This window comes from Leopardus geoffroyi, chromosome D3, assembly GCF_018350155.1.
Source record: "Leopardus geoffroyi isolate Oge1 chromosome D3, O.geoffroyi_Oge1_pat1.0, whole genome shotgun sequence".
In the NCBI taxonomy this organism is placed as follows: Eukaryota; Metazoa; Chordata; class Mammalia; order Carnivora; family Felidae; genus Leopardus; species Leopardus geoffroyi.
The window spans coordinates 86,628,881-86,651,800 of NC_059339.1; the positions used below are offsets into that span (position 1 = coordinate 86,628,881).

A 22,920-nucleotide genomic window follows, 5' to 3' on the forward strand; every position below is an offset into this window, starting at 1 on the left:
TAGAAACCATTTGAACCCAAAATTTAGCGAGGTTATTTTATTAAAAAAAAAAACTTGAGTTTATTTACTTATTTTGAGAGAGAGAGCAGGCAGGGGAGGGGCAGAGAGAGGGAGAGAGAGAGAGAATCCCAAGCAGGTTCCTCACCGTCAGCACAGAGCTGACGTGGGGCTCGAATCCACAAACTTCAAGATCGTGACCTGAGCTGAAACCCAGAGCTGGCCGCTTAACCAACCGAGCCAGCCAGGCGCCCCTCGTGAGGTTAACTGAGATGTGAATGTGAGTCACCCCAGAGTCAGTCACCAGGCCTGCTGCTGGGACAGTCGTGGGCATCAGGTCGCCTGTCGTGTGGAGCAGTGTTCACGTTCGTTTCACTGCGGTGGGCGCTGAATGCAGTTGTGTCAAGTACCTTCTTTGGGCCAGGTACACGCTGCAAGCTGGGGTTGAGATGTTGGAAAAAATTGCCAGGGTCTTTGCTTTCACGTGGACTATGGATGGTCTGCTGGGCTGAGAGTCATTAATCAGATAGTTATACAGACAGATCTAAGTGCACATCCTAGGAGAAGTGTGCAGGACTACGAGATCCTGGAATCAGGGGATCTCACCTACTCAGGAAGAGCAGGGTTCCCCGAGGAATTGGTGGATAACGTGAGGTGTGAAGGCATTAGTTGGAGAAGAGACTGGAGCGGGCATTTCAGATCGAAGGGGCAGCACGTTAAAAGTTCTGTGTAGAGTGAGGATGTGGTGAACATGAGCACTTTCGGTGTGACTGGAAATGTCAAGTCAAAATGACCAAGTAGAGAAAGGCCAGACTGTAGGGTTTTATTGACCGCGATAAGGAGCTTTGTGACTTTATTCTGAGAAATGGCAAATTATGGCTTGAGGGTGGGAGTGTGGGAGGTGTAGGCGGGCAGGGCATCCGATTAGGTTTGCACGTTTAAAATGGTTTTACTCAGGGGCGCCTGGGTGGCCCAGTCAGTTAAGCATCCGTCTTCAGCTCAGGTCATGATCTCGCGGTCCGTGAGTTCGAGCCCCACGTTGGGCTCTGTGCTGACAGCTCAGAGCCTGGAGCCTGTTTCAGATTCTGTGTTTCCCTCTCTCTGACCCTCCCCCGTTCATGCTGTCTCTCCCTGTCTCAAAAATAAATAAATGTTAAAAAAAATAAATAAATAAATAAATAAAATGGTTTTACTCACAATGACTGAGCACCTCCTAGGCCCTTGGAATGGTCTTAGACTCTTAGGAGACATCAGTGAATACAGTGGAGTTAAAATCCCTGCTTTTGTGAAGCTTATGTTCTTTTTTAACGTCTGGAGGGGCAGAAAGGCAACGGAAGAAATGAGAAAGTTTTATTGTATGTCAGAAAACACTAACTCGATTCAAGAGGGCAAGAGGGTCTGTATTGCAGCTGACGTGCCGGGTCAGGGCAGGTGACCTTGAGAAGGCGGCAGTTGAGCAAAGACTGGAAGGAATTGTGGGCTCGGCCGTGTGGATCTGCAGCGGCACCAGTGCCCCAAACGGCAGCGTGTTTGTGGCATTCTCAGAGCATCGAGTGGAGGAGTGGAGAGGGCAGGTCGTGCAAAGACCGGAGAGTCCTGTCAGCTCGGGCCCTACCGCTGTAGAGACTTGTGTTTTTCACTGAGTGGGGTGGGCAGCATTTCAGGGTTTTACTGTTCCCACGGTTTGTCGATTGGATGCGAGAAAGAGCGGAGTGTATGCGGACAGCAGATTGGGCTGTGTCGCCTCCACAGGGGCCGCCCCGGCCCTGCCCCTGTGCTCTCCACATCATGCTCTGGGGTTTTCTTCATCGTCATACCTGCTTTTCAGAACTTACCCAGTTAAGGATCTCTAAAACTCAGGCTTATGGTGTGTGGCATGCCCTCCAGATGTTTTCCACCCGACCCCGAGATGAATCTGGGTTATGTCTACTGTGTTATCTGAGTCCACACAGCTACACACACGTACACGTACGCACGTACGCACGTTTCTGATGTAACGACTCGTGTGTTCGTAACCGGCGAACCCAGAAGCGTTTGCAACTATAACTGTTTCCTATCAGAGGTCATGTTTCAGTCAATTAACAATTTTTAATTGAAATCAAATGTTCGTGTCACTAAAACTGTATCACAAACTGGGACATTATAAAGAATGACTTGTAAATGGAAATTAGGTATTAATAAAACCTTCGCAAGAAGTTGATTCATTTTTGATTCTCTCCAGTGCTCACGTGTTGACCCTGAAACTCGCTCAACCCAGCCATTGTTAAAAAGTCTAAGAGGATTGTGGTCTACTAGGGACACTTGGACAGTCCTCTCCAACAGCTGCACATAGTTCCAAGTGATTGTTTTAATAGCTTACATTTTATGAAGAAAGTGCTCATCTGTTCTTTGGAGAAGGTACTTGGAGACCCCGGGGTTTTTGTTTTTTGATTTGCTTTTTGTCTTCAAAGGTACAGTCCTGGTGGGTTTGTATGTGTATGTTGGGGAGGATGATCTGTGGGCTCAAAACTGGGAAGTGCATAGTTAAACTAGAGCCTGTGCTTTTAAAACCTTTTCATTCTTCTGAGCGCGCTTAGAATCCGACCCAGACACCTCGGTGTGCCATCTCATGCCCCCACCCCTCCTTCACACCATACGGTGTCGGGCACGGTGGGCTCCCCAGTGTTTCCTTGTTTCTGCAGTTTCCCACCGCAGGGCCCTTGAACTTGCCCTTCCCTCAGTCCAGAGAGTTGTTCTTTCCACCTCAGCCTTCCTTTGCATGACTGGCCTCTTATCATTCCAGCTTTGGCCCAAATATTGGCTTGTCAGGGAGGCTTTTTGGAGGGGTCGTAGGTGTTGGTGGATTCTAGAGTGGGAACCAGTATTCTCTGATTGCTTCCTTTCCCAGCGTGGTATCTGTCACAGTGACAATTATCCTGTGCTCCTTGGTTCACTCGTTTACAGCCTCTCCCAAAATAGTGACCATGATGATGGCAGGGCCACCCAGCTGTATCACTACCAGGGTGTGGTGTTCTTTCCACTTAAAAGGTTTTCTCCGAAGACGGACCTTTTTGTGGGTTAAGACTCCTTTCAGGATCTGATGATAGTGATGAAAAGAACGTGGACAAAGTATTTGTGAGTTCAGGGGCTTCAAAGAGCCAGTAAGACCTGCTTGTGGATTTTACTTCTAGATGTGCCGGCAGTCGGCATGCAGCCAGGAGGCAAAGTTAGGAATCCCCAAATACCCTTCCCTGTTTCTTCGTTTACAGCCTGGTCTGACTTACATAAGCTCTTAATGGTTGGTCGTGTTCAAAGTTTACTTCTCAAGAATACTATATTAGATTGTCCCTGTCCAGCCCTTTCCCGTCATTTATTTGATCTGTCTTGGAGCCCACAGATGTCTTCTCTTAGTTTTGTATCAGCATAACTTCTTTTTTTTTTTTTTTAATTTTTTAATGTTTACTTATTTTTGAGAGAGAGACAAAATGCAAGCAGGGGAGAGGCAGAAAGAAGGAGACCCAGAATCTGAAGCGGACTCCAGACTCTGAGCTGTCAGCACAGGGCGCGACATGGGGCTCGAACTCACCAACTGCAAGATCATAACCTGAGCTGAAGTCTGACGCCCAACCGACTGAGCCACCCAAGTGCCCCAAACAGCATAACTTCTCTTGGATCTAGTAGAGTACTTTTTTTTTTTTTTTTTTTTAAATTTCAGGGAACGTGCGCGTGCGCTTTCATGGGGCAAGAGACGGGGAGGGAGAATCTTAAGCAGGCTCCATGCTCAGCATGTAGGCAGACACAGGGCTCAATCCCAGAACCCTGGGATCGTGACCTGAGCCTAAGTCAGGATTTAGGACGTTCTACCGACTGAGCCACCCAGGCGCCCCAGGTGCAGTAGAGTAGCTCACACATGGAGTGTGAAAGGCCCATACAGAGCTTTATGAAAAATAGCTTACAACAGGAAGGACAGTCCGTAGTACCTGCTGTAAGATTCAGATGCTTCGTACAACTTTGATTTCCCAATGATACCATAATCCATGTAGATAATGCCATGGATTCTGTACTTTTCACTCATCTTCAACTTTTCAAGATCAAAGAAACTTTATTTTTAAAATACTTGTATAACTAGGGGTGCCTGGGTGGCTCAGTCAGTTGAGGGTCTGACTTCAGCTCAGGTCATGATCTCACGGTTCATGAGTTCAAGCCCCATGTTGGGCTCTGTGCTGACAGGTCAGAGCCTAGATCCTGCTTTAGATTCTCTCTCTCTCTCTCTCTCTCTCTCTCTCTCTCTCTGTCCCTCCCCTGCTTGTGCTCTCTCTGTCTCTCTCTCTCAAAGAAGAAATAAACATTAAAAAAAATTTAAAAAAATAACTATGTGGAACTGAGTAATGGGGGGGGAGTATTTACTATACTTCTTTCTCTTTACTGGTATTGATTTGGTAGAATTTCAATAGCCTTTGCATATCTGAATGCATACCATGTGAAAGTATGGGAATAGATTCTGTATGGTAGAGCTTGTTGACTCACAGGTAGGTGTTTTTCCATGTGGCCTTTTTAGATGGAATTGCCAGTCCTGGATCACTTGTAATAAGGGCTTCTTATAGATGTTAGATTGCTCCATTTTGTTAAGAGATTTAGCCAGTTTTACATGGTGTAGTTTTCCTGTCCCATCATTCCTATCATTTACTTGATAGTGAAGGAATATTCATTTGGTATCAAAGAATTTAAGCAGTATATATTAAATATGTAATGGTGCCTCCTAGTTAGGAATAAAAAAATGAGTAAGACATTTCTCATTTCTTTCTGTAATCCTCTCTCTTCAAGGATTACAGTCTGGGGAGATACGATGTGAACAGAACACAAGCAATTCTAGGGCGCTGTGTGACGTACTATTAAGTAAGTGCATACGGAGTATTTGGAGTTCAGAGAAGGGGGAGAGAACTCTCCTCCGGCTGGGTGATCAGAGTAGATTTCAGGAAGAGGTATATTCTTCTAAGGAATTCTCTGAAAGGTGGATGACAGAAAAGAGCATTTAGCAGGAGGAGGGAGTAACCATAAACAAGCACAGAAGCAGGAAAACAAAAGCCTTCATAATTAAGATTGAAACTGAACTAACAGTTTACACCATTCCTAGAAAGTTGTTCCTGACCCTCTGTGGTCAGGTTGATTTACCTGCTTGGGTTTGAGAGACGGGGTGACATTCCAGACAGATCATTAGAAATCATTCTGGTTGTTAATCCATTGATGTAGATCATCAAGAATTTGCTGATTGTCAATAATCACTGCAAACATCACTCTTACTGGGGCTGAACAGGTTTGTTTTGTCTTGTATTTGCATCCTTTAGTTTTATATTTTATAGCTATTGGTAATTAAGCTTTCTTAATCTCTGTGTGAATTGATGCCCGGTCCTTTGTATGAACAAAATTGGATTCATCGCTAATGAGCCAGAAAATTATCATTAACACAGGTGGCTTTATTAGTCTTCAGGTCACCATTTCAGCCTGTTAAGACAAATAAATGCAATTTCAAGTATTATGAAGAATTGTACTTAAAAGTTCTCTCTGATTAAGAGAAGTTAATGTGACTTTTGGTATACTTGGGTTGTCCTGTTTTCCTTAGCTTCACAAAAAATTTGACAGTTCTCCATCCCTTTGTGGTATCTTTTGAAGTTTTATTCTTTTCGTGCCTTGCTTACGAAATTTTATTCCTATCTCAAAAGCTTAAAGATATTTTATATTTTATTCTAACTAAACAGATTTTCACTATTAGATTTTTAATTTACTTGCAGTTTATTTTCATTGATGGTGTGAGATATGGAATCCAGTTTTCTCATTTTTCCGGATGCATAGCCAGTTATCTTAGCACCGTGGACTAAATTGTGTCCTTTGCCATTGGTTTGCCTTGTCTCGTGCATTAAGTTTCCATATATGCACGGGCTTGCTTCTGTGTGTGACAGTTTTTCTGTTTGCAAAGATTTCTGCAAATATTTCCATGGTACACACGTAGGTAATATGACAAAATTATTTTATGTTATTCTGGAATAGTATTTAGTTGCAACAAAATTTAAAACTGATTCTCAGGCATTTTTAAAACTTCATACTCTGATGAAGGAGTGTGAACATGCAACGTACAGATTTTCATGAAGACACTTTTTTTGGCCTTCCTAAAATATTTCTGTAGAAAGGCTAGTTGATGTGAAGTTAGTATGTAAATGCTAACGTGGTAAGTTATATTAAGTCACTGGTTGTCAACTTTGGGAGTAGCCACGTAGTCTGCTGGGCTGTGGGGTTCCGTGGTCAGGGTCCAGGACTTGGTCATCCGCGAGGCCCATGATTTGGGCTCACGTCATACAAATACGTTACACTGATTTTTGCCAAAAGCCATCTGGTTCACTTTTATTTACTATTTATTTACTTCTGTGGTGAGTAGGATATTGTCTCCTCTCTGTTGATCTTTTTTTATACTTGGTGACGTTTTAAAATTTTAACATAATTGTACACATATTGTTATTCCCAAGTGAACAGCTTATTTTACTTCGCTTGCATTTCACGTTGGCCTCTTTCTAATGGCAGGTTGTAATTCATCCTAGTCATCTATCACCAAAATATCTAAATTCCACTACATGGCGGTTTTACCTTTTCAGATGTACCTGTCACAGTCAAGTGTGTGGACTGTTCTTCTTGTCAAAAGAGATTAGATATTGGAATCTGTCTTTGGCTACAAAACCTATACTTCGTCTACTTCGTCAACTCCAAAGGAGTGACTTACCAGCTAAAGAATAGTGTCCTTATATTCTCTACTTCACATTTATGAAATGGCCATGTTTTTGCCAAACAAATTAAAAATGTGAATAACATATATTACATGTTAATAACTTAGATATTAGGTAGAAAGTAATGGTACTTGGATAACGAGTTCATCTAATCCACAGCTTAATATGATGTTTCAAAGTAACTGGTGCTCCAAGTACTTACATGCTTTTTGTTTCCTACAACTTGCTCAAAAACATAGTACATGACAGTACGACTTTTTAAAATTGCTTTTTCCTTTATGGAGATGATATTGCTGATCCCCTGATAGGTTGTCTGATCTGAGTGGTTTTTATTAAAAATAATTTCCTGCCGATTCTGTGTACACAGTAACCAAATCCTATCTGTCCATGAAGTAAACATTTAAAGATACCTCTCCCCTCCGTTCCCACCATATTATCGTCAGTATGTTACTAATAGATTTGTATTATAATTTATCCATTCATAGATGTCTCTCTGCCACCGGGTTATGAGGCCAGAACTGGTTTATTAATCTGCATATGACCATACAGTGCTGGGTTTGTAACAGGGGCTTAGTAACTGCATAGCGAAGTCATGAATGTCGTCAAGCTCGGAGCCTGTAGTCCTTTGCCAGGAAACAGAGTGGTGGTAAACTAGTGGTTGGGGAGTTGGAATCTTGCTGTTAGTTTTAGAAGCATTTTGCTCAAGTCAAGCTAATCATCTTGTGATGGCATTATACTTTGATGCTTGCAGAAACTGCAGAGCACGGACATAGAGGAAATAAATATAAAGCATTGTGCGTAGTTTCAACAGAATGTCTTTGCAAAGCAGTTATTACTGTTAATATTACTTCTGGGGCAAACTTTTCCCTATAAAACGACAGTCAGAAAGCCTTCGCAGAATTGAAATCCTATCTTTTCAGTGATGGAATGATGTACAAGATAGTTTAGAAAATATATTCCTGGATACAGAGGTATAAAAACTTGCCAGGCGAAATTACCAAAAAAAAAAAAAAAAAAAGAGAGAGAGGAAGAAATCCTAACTCGGGAAATGTGCTTCATAATCTTCAGAATAGATCCACACCTACACATACCTAGTTTTCACGGGTCGTCCCCGGCTGCGAACGTCGGGCGTCTCTCCTCTGTGCGAGGCGCTGGGAACATGAATGGGAAGGGGCCTTAGTCTCAGGAAACGCAAAGGTGTGTTCTAAAGGGGCATTTCTAGACTTTTTCCAGATCATCGCAGATCATGGGATTCTTTTACGTAATTTTACAGATGCCTCCGTATTTGAAAGCGTGTGTAGATTGTTGAGTCAGGCGACTCGTTCTCCTGCCGGTGGGACTGGGCGTCTCCACCGAGAGCGCGTGCTGTCGCCGTGTCGCGGCCTGGGGCCGGGCGCAGGCAGGGGAGTGCGGATCCGTGCGGTGCGCGTCGTGCGGAGGCTGAGAGTGGGTGTCGCGGGGGCGGTGTCGGCGAAGGCAGGAGCGCGGACTCCTGTCCGGAAGCCGGGTGCGGAAGGAGAAGAGGAAAGTTAGGCTTTGTCCTCACAGCATCCTGACAGGCTTGGCAGGGGCCGTGAGCAGGGGACTCACGTGTCCTCGTGTGGAGGCGAAAGGATTGAAACAGTAAAGTAAAACTTCTGTGGAAAGATTTTTTTTTTAAATGTGACTTTTTTTTAATTTTATTTTTTATTTTTTAGAAAATGGCTCCAAAGGGTATATGAAGCTGGAAAAGTACATAGATGCAGCATTGCAGCCTCTCCAGATGTTTGAGGATAATATTCCGGAGAGAAATTGATCCCCTCGGATTAGGTAACTAGTCATAATGAAGAAAATTAGTCTTAAAACCTTCCGAAAATCTTTCAACTTGAATAAAAGTAAAGAAGAAACGGATTTCATGGTAGTGCAGCAACCGTCACTGGCCAGTGATTTCGGAAAAGATGAGTCCTTGTTTGGTAGCTGCTACGGTAAAGACATGGCCAGCTGCGATCTCCACAGCGAAGATGAAAAAGGTGGGAAGAGTCGATCCAAGAGCGAAAGCCTGATGGGTACGTTAAAACGACGGCTGTCTGCGAAACAGAAGCAGAAAGGCAAGGGCGGCGCGCCCTCCGGGAGCTCGGCTGACGAGGACACCTTCTCCTCCTCCTCGGCACCCCTGGTCTTCAAAGACGTGAGAGCCCAGAGGCCCATCAGGTCCACTTCGCTCCGCAACCATCACTACAGCCCTACGCCGTGGCCTCTGCGACCCACGAACTCGGAGGAGACGTGCATCAAGATGGAGGTGAGGGTCAAAGCCTTGGTTCACTCTTCCAGCCCGAGCCCAGCCCTGAACGGGGTTCGGAAGGATTTTCACGACCTCCAGTCTGAGACTGCGTGCCAGGAGCAGAGTAGTTCACTCAAGAGTTCAGAGTCTCACAATGGAGACTTGCATCTTCACCTTGATGAACATGTGCCTGTAGTTATCGGACTTATGCCTCAGGACTACATTCAGTATACTGTGCCTTTAGACGAGGGGATGTACCCTCTGGAAGGGTCGCGTAGCTATTGTCTGGACAGCTCTTCTCCCATGGAAGTCTCCGCGGTCCCTCCGCAGGTGGGAGGGAGCTCCTTCGCCGAAGACGAGAATCAGGTAGACCAGGACCTAGTGGTGGCCCCAGAGATCTTTGTGGATCAGGCGGTGAACGGCTTGTTGATTGGCACCACGGGAGTCATGTTGCAGAGCCCGAGAGCGAGTCACGACGATGCCCCCCCACTCTCACCGTTGCTACCTCCAATGCAGACCAATCAGATCCAAAGGAACTTCGGTGGGCTCACCGGCACAGATGCCCACGTGGCGGAAAGTATGCGCTGTCATTTGAATTTTGATCCTAACTCTGCCCCTGGGGTTGCAAGAGTTTACGACTCGGTGCAGAGTAGTGGTCCCATGGTTGTGACGAGCCTTACAGAGGAGCTGAAAAAACTGGCGAAACAAGGATGGTACTGGGGACCAATCACACGCTGGGAGGCAGAAGGGAAGCTAGCAAATGTGCCAGATGGTTCTTTTCTCGTTCGGGATAGTTCTGATGACCGTTACCTTTTAAGCTTGAGCTTTCGCTCCCATGGCAAAACACTTCACACGAGAATTGAACACTCAAACGGTAGATTTAGCTTTTATGAACAACCGGATGTGGAAGGACATACGTCTATAGTTGATCTGATCGAGCATTCAATCAGGGACTCTGAAAATGGAGCTTTTTGTTATTCAAGGTCTCGGTTGCCTGGATCTGCAACTTACCCGGTCAGACTGACCAATCCAGTGTCACGGTTCATGCAGGTGCGTTCTTTGCAGTACCTGTGTCGTTTTGTTATACGTCAGTATACCAGAATAGACTTAATTCAGAAACTGCCTTTGCCAAACAAAATGAAGGATTACTTACAGGAGAAGCACTACTGAAAGATTATGAGAACCCCCGCATCTTGCACTTTGGGAATAAGAAAAAGAGATTGAAATACAGTTTACAAACTTTCATTGCTATCGAAATCTTTTGCTGCCATACTATTTCAGTTTTATGTGTAAAAGTAATCAATTTGTTTAGTTAGGGGTGGGGAAGTGTCAGCAAGGTGTCTTGGGTTTATTTTGGTTCTTTATAAAGGGAAGTCTCGAGGTTTTGGAAGTGTGAATTATCTTTCATCAATGTGCAGAATAATCACAATGTGAATTATCAGATTCTCCTTAACCACCCCCCACCAAGTCCTTTGCTGCTATCCACTGTGATTTTTATGCATTAAAAGCACATTTCATGTGTATTCAACCCTAAGTAAAGTTGAATGAAACTTACAGAATGAGTATTGTTATGTCTCTTTAAATGGCCCACTTTCAAAGATAGTGTTGAATAAACATACCCGTGTGATAAAACACAGAATTTACACGTACACTGAAAATGATTTTTAATCTCCTACTTTAGAAAGGTTTATTTAGAATTATGATTTGACATAATCTTGGGTATTAGAATGTAGACCCGCAGCATATCTTTTACAACACTTACTCTAAATTGTTTCTGAGGTTGTGCTGTGTTTTGGTTGTGGAAAGTGGAGTTTTTCTGTTGCCTTCATTTTCATCTTGTGGTTTGTCTACTTTAATAAATGGCCTTACATTAAAAAATCATCAAGAAGTATATAACACCAACGTAAGAAAGCGTTGCCTTTTCTGTCATTAAGCTCTGGTACAAATTGGCATAACGTAAAAAGATCTGTGGGACGAGAACTATTACTGAAGAAATTACTAGATGATCATAGTTTCCTGTGATGATAATTTTTTTGTGTGTTAATTATACTTTCCTTTGGTAAAGTGTTTTTTTCTGTGATTTCTTTCGCTTAGCCAACATTTTCTTTGGGTGAACTTGACGTAGAACCGATTTTCATAAAAAGAGTGGGTTCTCTTGCAACATTTAAGTTTATATAAAGTTTTAAATTGATTTGAATAGAAAACATTGTTTTAGAGTTGGATTTTTATTCTTTTATGTAGTCACTATTAAGATATGCTAGGTTTGACCCTTCTTCCTTCTCCCCACCAAAAACCAAAAAAACCCGATGACTTTAGTTGAAAAACTGTGGAAACTGTGGAGCATCATGTAAGAAGAATATTAAAACCATATCAGGTATATGGAAGTCTTGTCACCTGCCATATACCGCTGTTTAAAACTAATTTATTGTTTTTTGGTTTTTTGTTGTTTTAAATCTAGCTGAGTCTTAAGTAAATTGGCAGGCATCGTTAGTTATTTTATCTCTAATTTAGTCGCTTGGATTGTGGGGCGGGTGGGGGGGTTGTCCCCCGTACTTTTGTTATTTTTGAAATTCAGTGTTTATTCGCTGCACTATTCTTTAGTGAGTATTTTGGAAGTACCCCATGTAGAAAATGTTTCCATCTCAGATGAAACATACAATTTAAGACATTTCTTCCTTTGTCACTCAGTTTTCCTGTCTCTTACCCGTCAATTAAAAACAAGAGTAAAGGTCTTAGGTCAACCCTGATGGCTTTGTCATTCAGTATCCCTGTTTTTTTGTTTGTTTTTTGGTTTTTTTTTCCTCTCTGTTTTTTAGGGTCAGAACTGAGAAATACCAAGAAAAGGCACAATGATATCGTGTTATGGTATTTTGACGTAAAGGGGAAAAGGTACTTAATTTTGGTGGAATGTTGATTGTACCTTGTCATAAAGGCTCCTCTTTAATTTTCTGATGTTTTCACCTAATAAGATGGAGTATACTGTAATAATATAACTTAAGTGTTCACTATAAGCTATTTGGATTAAGAACTATTACAGAGTTGTAAACTTATCAAATTAATGCAAGACATTTAAACTATTTTTTTGCAAAACTATTTATTTTTAAACAATTTAAAATATATCTAGGGTGAGTTAAAAGTCCCTGTGCATCTATATTAGATGGCAGGTATTGTCACAGAGTCACTGTGTATTAATAATAAATGTTGAAATGGCTTCTCCATGTTTCTAGAAGCATTTACATGTACTCTTTGTGAGACCATGGTGCACAGAGGTCTTTGGACTGCCCTGAACCCCGTCTTCTTGTGTGGACATAGCCTGTTCCCCACGTGTTCCTCATGATACCATGTGTTCAAGATTTAGCTATTTAGTTTCAAGATTATTTTGATTTTCATCTAATGGTTTTTAAAATCATATTTTGTGTTTTATGGAGGGCAAGTCTAGATGCCATTCTAATTCAGAAAGCCAGTTTTTTATGTGCTTTTTGTATATTCATAACATAAAATACTTTAAAATGCCCCATTCTAATCCAATTTGAAATTGCTAGGGTCTGACAGTGTATCGAGAAAAATAAAAGTATTTGCCAAGAAATTATTTACAAACAAAGGAGTATTGCAGTATTTTCTGCTTTTGTGTAGAGAGAGCCATTTGGCATAGGCAGCACAAGATAATGTGAAAGATCGGCTTTATAGGATACTAAAATAGTCTGTTTAAAAATGGAAGGGAGAAAAGAGAGAAATCTCCATCCCGTAGTTTGGTCTAGAAACCATTTGCGTAAACTTCTGGATTACCCTGAGTGGCAGCTTAGATGACATGGACACAACCTGTAAGTGACATTTAAAGATATGAGCTCAAGGCAAGAAAGAGAAAACAGGAAAGCTGTATCCTTTTGCCATAGTAAATGAATCAGAGTTGTTTTCTTGAAGATTTCACCACAAAATACAACGGAGGCCAGAAGATAATTCTAGGCTTCCTAGGACACTTTTGTGCATTTTTTATAAATAATAAGAAAGCATAGAAAGTACTTGAAAAATCTCTCTCTCTTTCTCTTTCTAAGGAAATCTTCTCTTTCTACTTGGTGCAATAATCTGAAAATCTAGAAGGTCAAAAATATATCACAGGAAATGATCATAGAACTAAAAATAGTTTTTAAGGAAACGAGTTACAAGGGCAACCATCTTGCTGTTGAAGAAAATTGTGTACCAGAAGGCTAAATCGTCGGCGTATTAGGAAATGAACACAAAGTATACCTTACAATTTCTGAGCCAGTATTACTGAAACAGGATAAAAATTACTCAAATAGGTTCTATGCAGTGTCCCTGCTAGCGCTGGGTCTAAATATCTTAATGCTTTCAGAAACGCCAATTTTAATCGTGGACATTTCACATTGTATACGAGAGATAATCTACATGAGTGATTCAAAATAGTACATATTAAATCTTAATGGCTGTTCATCGAATGCGAAGTCTTAATTTGAAAATGAAATCACACTACCAGCAAGACAGTTTTGTTGAAAACTCTAATAAGGAACAGTTGCCAGTTCCATAAATAACTTTAAAATTCCAAAATAAAGTATTGGTACGCTAGTAATCACAAATTTGATTTCTTTTAAGACTTTTAAAAATCCTATTAGGAAGGGTTTTTTTTTTTAATAAACGTTCTTTTTATTAATTAGTCATAACATTGTGAATGTGTAGTTGCTGTTTCTGAAAAGTGATCCAAACTCTACATCCAGAGATGATGAAAAATTCTTATAGAATTTTGTAATAAGTATACATGTTGGGTTTGAAGACATTTTATAGTCGTTGGGAGTGCCATGAAATTAATACTTGCAATCCAGATTGCTGTAGTTTACCCTTTTTCTGTATGTTTCAAATCAGGTGTGTACCATTTGTACTGAGAACACCACAGAATGAATTATCCAAAGTCCATTGATTTTAATATGTGTTTTGGTTTGTAAACAAATTATAGTAATTTCTTGCACATTTTTGGAAATTAATTGTATAAGGATTTATGTATCTGCTTCTAGATACAGTGTGTAAATAAAAATTTCGTTCACAAGACCTGCCTTGTAGTTTATTTATATTTAATACCTGGATTACAGAATCTGATTTTAATTAAATCAGGTTAACTAGATAGTTTCTGGATGTCTCATAAACTTGCAGAGACTGGAGGGTAGGGACCAGCAAATTTAGTTTAAAAAAAAAAAAGGCAGAAAAAAAACCAGGAAAAAGTGAAATAGTGTTGTTCACAGGAGAGAGGAAACGAATTTAGAATCAGCAAATGTTGCTAACACCCTAAAGCCTTTAACATAAAGGCTGGAGTGAACTGACAAACCATAACAAAATCTCTCCTAAACAGACTACTTAACATTAGCACAGTAATAAGACTTCACTAGAAGTTTGTACTGGATGATGAAATGTTTGGATCGTGACATTTTTTTAAATGTCCCTATTGTTAATATTTCATAAAAATAGAAGCAGGCTATCAAATTTTCTTTAATACTTTTAACTTTTTCCAGTTACTGGTTCTGAGAGTGTCTTAACCTTCTGAAACCTCTTAAAATTTTTTTTGACTCTTGTTTTCTTGTCTTTTACATGACTTGTCTTGCTAATGAATGTTTCACATCAGCTTCTCTGTTCCCACTCTCCCTACCCCAAAGCCTTCTCCCCAGAGTCCATGGCCCCCTGTAAGGCCAGGTCTGATGCTGGCAGAGAAGCCAGTAGCGGTGGGGTCTGAAAGTATGTGTTTCTGAACACAGTGGGCTTTGCTGGGGTTACACTTTTTGTCTTAAACTGCATATTCTCCGCTTACTACCAGGCAACTTTGCCACCTTCTCTGAGGAGTGAGAGGGTCCTCTTGGCAAAGCCCTCCCATAGGTTGTACAAACCAAAGAGGTTGGCCAGAGCAGGGGTTGTTTCCAGAGGGTTTACAAACAGGGCCAACTGCCTTATGTAGGAGTCACTTTGGGCCATCAGATCCTGTGCTTGGCAACTGGCTTGCAAATAATGGTAAACCTTAAAAGGGAGACTTTTTGATCATGAGACATGGTTTTCCCCACACCAAGAAAGTTCTAGGAAGTGCAGATCTATATATGAGGCTGCCTTTTTCTGGTCTCTAACTTGGGTCTGTGAGTCTAACAGACACTTAGGACTCCATTACACCAGCCTAGGTCACTAGTGAATTTATAAAGTGTTCTCATTTTAGTAGAATCTTACTAAAGAGAACTTCTGTTGCTTTGTATAAATAATCTGCTCTTTGGCCCTGCCTTGCCCCTAACAATTTTAAGAGCTGGCATCTCTGATTCCCTCCACTGAGAACTCGTTCTGAAGCCACCTGTTCACCTAATTCCTTCGCCACGGCGCATTTCTCTCTCCTCGCTGTAGTCCTTGGCATTCTTGTTTTCCGGTGGCTGGCAAGTGGTGAGCATCATTTGGCCCAGAGAATTACCATCCCAGTAGTGGCTGTGGGGTGTAACAATTGCCTAGAAAACCGGTAGATGTGTATCTTTTAACACAGAAGACTACACTACATGGGTTCTTCTGCAATCAGCAGATGAAACTCGAGAGCTGCGTTTTATATCACCCGCCCCTTAAGAATCATAACAAACATAAATTGTGCTGCCATATCTACTGCTAACACTTAACATATATTTTACATCCTCAAAACAGCCTTATGCAAGGCAGGCACCTTAGCATCATAAAAAAAGACACAAAGGTGAACTTCACAAGGTCACAAGATAGTGACAGAACCAGGTTACAAGTTCATGCAGTTTGGTTCCAAGATCCATGCTGTCATGCAATATGATACACTTCCTCTACTTGGGGTTTCCTATTATGTAGAATGTTTATTTCGGATTGTCATGGGAAAGAACTTCAGCACAAGCAAATGAATTACCTACTGTGGTCTTCTTCAGGCAACTACTCTGTAGCTTAAACAAGATGTTCTGTCTGGGCACTGGCGGGTAACCGTTTATGGGGCCTGACTCAGTGTATCTTATGGGCTTCATCTTTTAATCCTGAGGAAGAGAACATGGCTTTCCCTTGCATGGCCTTGGAAAAGTTCACTGGAAAGAAAACTGCCTAGGGGTGCTTCTGTGGTTCAGTTGGTTGAGCGTCTGACTCTTGATTTTGGCTCAGGTCAGGATCCCAAGGTCGTGGGATTGAGCCCACACTCAGTGTGGAGGCTGCTTGGGATTCTGTCTCTCCCTCTACAGCTTTGCCCCTCTCCCCCACTAGCACTCTCTCTCTCTCTCTCTCAAACCCCCCCCCACCCCCAAACCCTGCCTCAAAGCTAATATAGGAACACGATTTGGTGGAGTTGAATTGTAACTCTTGGGAAGCCTTCTCCACGTGTTTGGTACATAAGGAAAAATGTTCTCTCTGGGTTTTTGGTAATGTATTTGATCACACTGCCTGAGACGTTATTGTGCCCTGTTGTACCAGGAGTCACAGTTTTATGCTTTATGGCACACAAAAGAATCCACCCTTTCCTTCTCATTTCCACAGCCATGCCCAGCCAGTTCTCTTAAACTTCCTGTCATTTTGTAGTAAGCACATCCTGAACAAGAACTTCCTTCTGGAAGTAGTTCTAACTAGAACTCTGTGTTCTAGCTTCTCGCCTGCACCTTAAGTGGGTAGAAAAAAATCACCAGCTCTGTTCATATGGTAATTGTTATGATGACTTCAAGGTAAATTCCCCTCCCCACTTCTGGGAAATAGCCACTTATATTATACCTAGCCCAGTATCATTAAAACAGCAATAATCTTGTTGTTACAAACTTCGAATAGTTTCCCTAAACCCTATCAGCACATATGACTAGCCTAGGAAGTTTAGAGAATTAAGACAATTAAGTGAAACTGAAAGTAGCTAAATCCCATTTAAAATGCATGTCAGTGTTTTCTGTGGTGTAAGTCTACAGGCAATGAATTCTCTCACCTTTTGTGTAACTGAAATGTGTTTATGTTGCCCTTTGTTTTTGAAAGATATTTTCACTGGATATAGAATTCTGGATTGACCTTTTCTTTTCCTCTGTGAGTACTTTTAAAATATCAGGGGCACCTAGATGGTTCAGTCGTTGAGCGTCCGACTTCGGCTCAGGTCATGATCTCACAGTTCGTGGGTTTGAGCCCCGTGTCGGGCTCTGTGCTGACAGCTCAGAGCCTGGAGCCTGCTTCGGAATCTATGTCTCCTTCTCTCTCTACCCCTCCCCTGCTCGCTCCCTGCCTCTGTCTCTCTTTCAAAAACTAAAAAAAAAAAACGTTATTTTTTTTTTTTTAATCATTCCATTGTCTCCAGGACCCTGTTATTGCTGATGAGAACTTAGCTGCAATTTGCATTGCTGTTTTTCTGCAAATTATGTGGAATTCTCTCACTCCCCCCACCACACAGCTTTTAAGATTTTCCCTTCTCTTTTTCTAACCCTTTCTTGTTCTCCTTTCCCTGCACTACTGATAATTTTTGATTGGATGATGAACATAGTGGATGAAACATTTTAGGAACTCTGGGCTGTTACTGTTTTCCCCTGAAGGGGGTTAAGTTTTCTTCTGGAAGTCAGCTAGAAAATGGAGAGATCGTGGGGTGCCTGGGTGGCTCAGTCGGTTGAGCGTCCAACTTCAGCTCTGGTCAGGATCTCACAGTTCGTGAGTTCGAGCCCCACATCAGACTCTGTGCCGACAGCATAGACCCTGCTTGGGATTCTCTGTCTCTTCCTCTCTGTCTCTCTGCCCCTCCCCCACTCAGGTGCTCTGTTTCTCTATCTTTCAAAATAAACAAACTTAAAAAAAATTTTAAAAAAAGAACCAATTAAAAAAAAATGAATAAATAAAGATTCAGGAGCATTCAAGAGTTCCTGAGGAGCATTAAGGTGAGGACCAGAGAGAGGGGAGCTTATCTGAATTTTGCTGCTGGTTTTACTACATTTATGTTTTAATAAATATTGTCTAAACTAAAATCATATTTAAAAATTCAAAAGTATCTTAATTGAGAATAATGAACAATCTTTCAATAGTGAGCAATTTGCAGATATATGAATTGCACAATAGAAAAACGTTCCTTTGGCATAAAATTTCCCATAGCATGTACATTGCCCATTTTCATTCAAAAAAAAAAAATTGTCTGCAGTAGTGTAAAGATTCTGCTGTGCACAGAATTAACTCTCTAGGACAGTATCAGGTGTTGCTTTTACCTTTTGACCCATTGAAAATAAAGAAAAGTATTTGTCTTACTGGATTATTTAAAGGGGCAACTTTAATGATAACAATTTTAAGAACTCAGTATTGCCTAATGGGTAGAACTGAAAAAAAAAAGTTTTCCCCCCACTTAGTTAGATGTTTAGTTGTAATGATATTCCTCAGGGGCATATGACCCTATAATGGTATTTTGGTTTAAAAATTCTAGACAAACCCAATCCATAACCAAGAGAACTTTTTCCCCTTTCGTTGTCAGTAAATGAATCCACTCTGGATGGAAAACATCCTGTCATTAATTTGCTTTGACTCTGCTCTTGCGGCCTCCATCCCAGGGGTCTTTCAACCCCAACCCAGCCTTTGTTTTACTCCAGAGAGAGAGCATTGTCACTATTTCTGTTTGCGCTTGGGTGTGATGCTCCAGCATCTAACACAAGTCCTGTTTCAAAAACAAAAATTGATTTTTTTTCAGGGGAGAGATTCAATCCCAAAATATTTCCTCCAGTCGTAGCATATGAATAGATTCAAGCTAAAAGGAAATTTAGGTTGCTGAAATCATTCCATCAGAGGTTAAAATGTACAACCCCTTTTTCCTTCCTTTGGTGGGGCACTGCTCTTCCTTATGGATCTCCAAATGAAACCGCTGTAATGAAAAAAAAATGTGGCCAAGCGTGAGGCAAAACTATGCATCTTTGCTGCGCCCTTGGGGCTCTCGTGAAAATGTGCTTGCAGGGTCCCTACACATTTACGAAACGATTGTTTTCATGGCTTTGATCCTTTCTGAGCTGGTCTCTCAATTTGCCCAATGGCCTCATTTTCACCAGAGAATACCTCTCCAGGAAGCAACAAGATTGTGAAAGGAAACTTTGATCCGTATCCTTTGATTATGGGGAAAAATATAAATGTAATTCACTTATTAGAAACGGTGTAATTTTGGGAGCCTTCAGCTGGCAAGTAGCACCAAGGCGTGGGTCATAGAAGCTTACACTTTGAGGCCTCCCTCAAATCCTGACTAGTTATTTCCCCAGCAGTGATGTTTGATGGTTGGTTTTGATTGCTTCACAAAGTGATTTAGTTTTCTTTTCCTTTCTTTCTTTTTTTCTTTTCTTTTTCTTTTTCTTTTTTTTCTTAACTACTTCTGAGGAAGTAGGTTTTCACTGTTTAAAATTTAAAGACAATTGGTGGAATCCAGAAATTCAGCAAATGCCAACTGGAAAGGGAAATCTGAACGTTAGGTTTTAGAACAATTTGGACCAGAGCTTGATTTTATTTTCCTTTCTGCCTTACAGACTGATATTCCTGAGCTTTTATATTGTTTCTAGTCATTTGTTGCTTTTTAAGCTGTCTATATCTGCCGTGTGATAGGGAGATAAAATGTGAATTCTGCGTTTAACTAAATTAATTTAATTAATAGGAGTTGTTAGCTCAAGGGCATAAAAGAGTCCATCTAAAGTTCATTCAATATGTAACATTGATCAACTGCTAAATTGCTAACCTCCATCATTAATTTATAGGATCTTGGATTTTAACCTTGTTAACTGTTTTAGTTGAAAGGATTTCTCTATACAACCGACTGATAAGACTGTAACAGGGTGGGGATATATTTCTATTGTTCTCAGAGGAAGTTAAAATGCAAGAAGTTTAAATGTGCAAGTAACAAAACTCATAGTAAAACTCTGGGTAAAAGAAATAAATGTACTTATTTTTTTTTCAGTTTTCATTTCCATGTTCGCCTTAGGGTAAAAATTCAATTTTAATATCGTAATGTTTGTTTCTATTCAGAACTTGTGGGAGAAATGAATATGCTGGGACCCAGAGGTTGAATATATATTAAGATAATCTGTTTGAATTTTAGTAATTTTAATAATCTGTATGAACTTTTCAATTGCATTTCTCACCAACTTACAGATTAGTAAACTTTATTTTTCATTTAAGTAAATTACAGCACAAAGTTCTGGAGCAAATTTGCTAATAGCCTAGCTCTTTCGTGACACTGAGTCAGATATTATATGTTTATAGCTCTCATTTTAGCAATTAATCATAGACTGCTTAACTGTTCACTGTAAAACTGTCTGATTCCCACAGGAGATTATAAAATGCTGGAGAGTAAGGTTATAACATTGCCATATTATCCAGTGTCTGGAACTTGATTACTTTCTTTAAAACTTTACTGAAAGTAATAATAATTTTCATTAGCAGGCACATATGCCAAAGTTGTTTATGGTAAAGATAAAGGTGATTGGAAAATCTTTGAAGTCTTTCTTTTTCTCTTATCTTGAATCTGTGCAAATCATGAGTCTTTTAAAAAAAATTATAACATAGGGGCATCTGGGTGGCTCAGTGAGTAAAGCATCCAACTCATGATTTTGGCTCAGGTCATGATCTCACTGTATGTGGGAAGAAGTCCCAAGCCAGGCTCTGTGCTGATGGTGCAGAGCCTGCTTGGGATTCTCTCTCTCCCCCTCTCTCTGTCCCTATCCTACTTGTGCTTGCAGAAGGGCTCTCTCTCTCTCTCTCTCAAAATAAATAAACACTTTTAGAAAATTTATGATGTATATATTTTTTAAATTCTTCATATCTTACAAAGGGGACCATGTGAGGTTCTGATATAAATTTCAAGAGGAAAAATAAATGAAAATTATTGTTGGTTACATTTGAGTATTCTAGACTCTACAGAAATTTAGGTTATTAACAACAGAATTACAAAGAGACCACTGAACCACTTTTATAGGGTAGAGGAGGATGTGATACAGAAGAAAGAAAAAAACTCTTCTCAGGCTTTTTGTTTCTGGTCTTGAGAAATGATAAGTAAAATGAAGGAGAGAGTGAGAAAGCCAGCATTTTATGTCTTTCTACACCTGGGATCCCCAACTTCCTGGAAGAGTTGATGCTTTAGCAGTGTTCAAATTGTTTAAGAATATTAAAGTCTAGAGTTTAAGTACATGAAAACTATTCTAAAATGTGTAAGCACAGGCAGTTTAAAGGAATCATTTTGCAAATACTCAAATACCATCTGTTCTTTTCAGAAAGTGACGTGCGCGAGAACATACTTGTGGCAGAGATGTCATTCTGGTTAACCCCCCGTTCACAACCGGCCTTCTCTGTTCCGTTGCTATAAGATACCATCTAGACTACTCTCCACACCATCCTCACTCAAATCTCAACATCATTTTAAAGATGTGGGGAGGAAGATTTCCAATCTTGCATACTATACAGAGCCTAAATATTAAGCAAATGTGAGGGTGGAATAAAAAAACATTTAAAGACATGAGAAACAAAAAATGGACCTTTTCTCAAAGAATTACTGGAGCACATGCTCCAACAAAAAGAGGGAGTAGACCAATATTTCTGGGGTGCCTGGGTGGCTCAGTTGGTTAAGCATCTGACTCTGGATTTCAGCACAGGTCATGATCTCACAGTACAGAGTCTGTTTGGGATTCTCTCTGCCCCTCCCCAGTTAGCACTCTCTCTCTCTCTCTCTCTCTCTCTCTCCAAATAAATAAACTTAAAAAAAAGAGAGAGAGAATATTTCCATGTCAATAGCTATACTAGATTGGAGAGCGATCAATCCAAGTTCTAATGAAAGGCAATAAGGCCAAGGAGGGATGTTTTTAAGCAAGGAGAAAAATTGATAGATTTCTTGCTGTGTTCAGATATATTGAGAAATGATTTCCAATTCTGATGAAAACTTCCAAGATGATCAATATATAGAAAATTAAGTGACTGAAAGCGAAGTGACAAATAGTGAATGCAGTTATACAAGAAAGAAATAATCATAGCATAATATATGTTTTTAGTTAATAAAGATATTTACTTGCTTATGACAATGTAAACAGCTGGATAATGACTTAACCAAAAATTGTGATACAACTCTTTTTAAGTTTATTTGTTTATTTTAAGATAGAGAGAGAGTGCATGCATGAGCTGGGAAGGGGCAGAGAGAGAGAGGGAGAGAGAGAATCCCAAGTAGGCTCCACGCAGTGAGCATGGAACCGACTCAGGGCTCCATGTCACAAACTGTGAGACCATGACCTGAGCTGAACTCAAGAGTCAGACACAACCAACTGAGCCACCCACGCGCCCCTGATAGAACTCTTTTGGGAGAATGGGGGAAAGAGGAATATGTATGTGTATGAATGTGTAGGCACATGAAAGAGTTAAGTCGTTATCTCTGTCTTAATGTTAAGGCTCTTATTAAACAAGGAAATCCAGAAATCGTGGCGTACAATGGTAATATAACAAAAAAAGACTTTGGAATTGGGATGGAGAGTAGTGAGTCTGGTAGGCAGAACCCCCCAAAGATGCTCGAGTCCTGGTCCCCAGAAAACATGGCTATGTTAGGTACCATGGCATAAGGGACTGTGCAGATGTGATTTAAGGATTTTGAGATTAGGAGGTTATCCTGGATTTTTTAAGTGAATCCAATCACATGAAGCTTTGAGGTCAGAGAGAGGACAGAGAGAGAGAGAGAGAGAGAGAGAGAGAGAGAGATGTGACCACAGGAGTGGTCACGAACCTAGGAATGACCCTAGGAATATGGGCCTCTATAAGTTGGGAACAACCCTCATCGAACAAACAAGAACCTCAGTTCTATGACCTCAAGGAACTAAATGTTGCCAATAACCTGCAAAGGAAACAGATTGTCTCCTGCAGCCTCCAGAAAGGAAGTGCCCTGTGGACATGAAGATTTTGGCTTGGTGAGGCCTGTGCCAGACTATGATCTATAGA

The 22,920-nt window shown here is 40.8% G+C and overlaps 1 protein-coding gene across 5 annotated transcripts in view; it reads left to right on the top strand.

Moving 5' to 3' along the window:
- SOCS6 (suppressor of cytokine signaling 6) overlaps window positions 1–14,067 on the top strand; it is a 39,899-nt gene extending 25,832 nt beyond the window's left edge. For all 5 annotated transcript variants that reach the window (XM_045459329.1, XM_045459333.1, XM_045459331.1 and 2 more), the window contains one exon: window positions 8,447–14,067. In XM_045459329.1, the coding sequence (XP_045315285.1) occupies window positions 8,572–10,179 (1,608 nt within the window). In that variant the 5' untranslated portion in view covers window positions 8,447–8,571 and the 3' untranslated portion in view covers window positions 10,180–14,067. The remainder of the gene's footprint in view (window positions 1–8,446) is intronic.
- The last annotated feature ends 8,853 nt before the right edge of the window (window positions 14,068–22,920 follow it).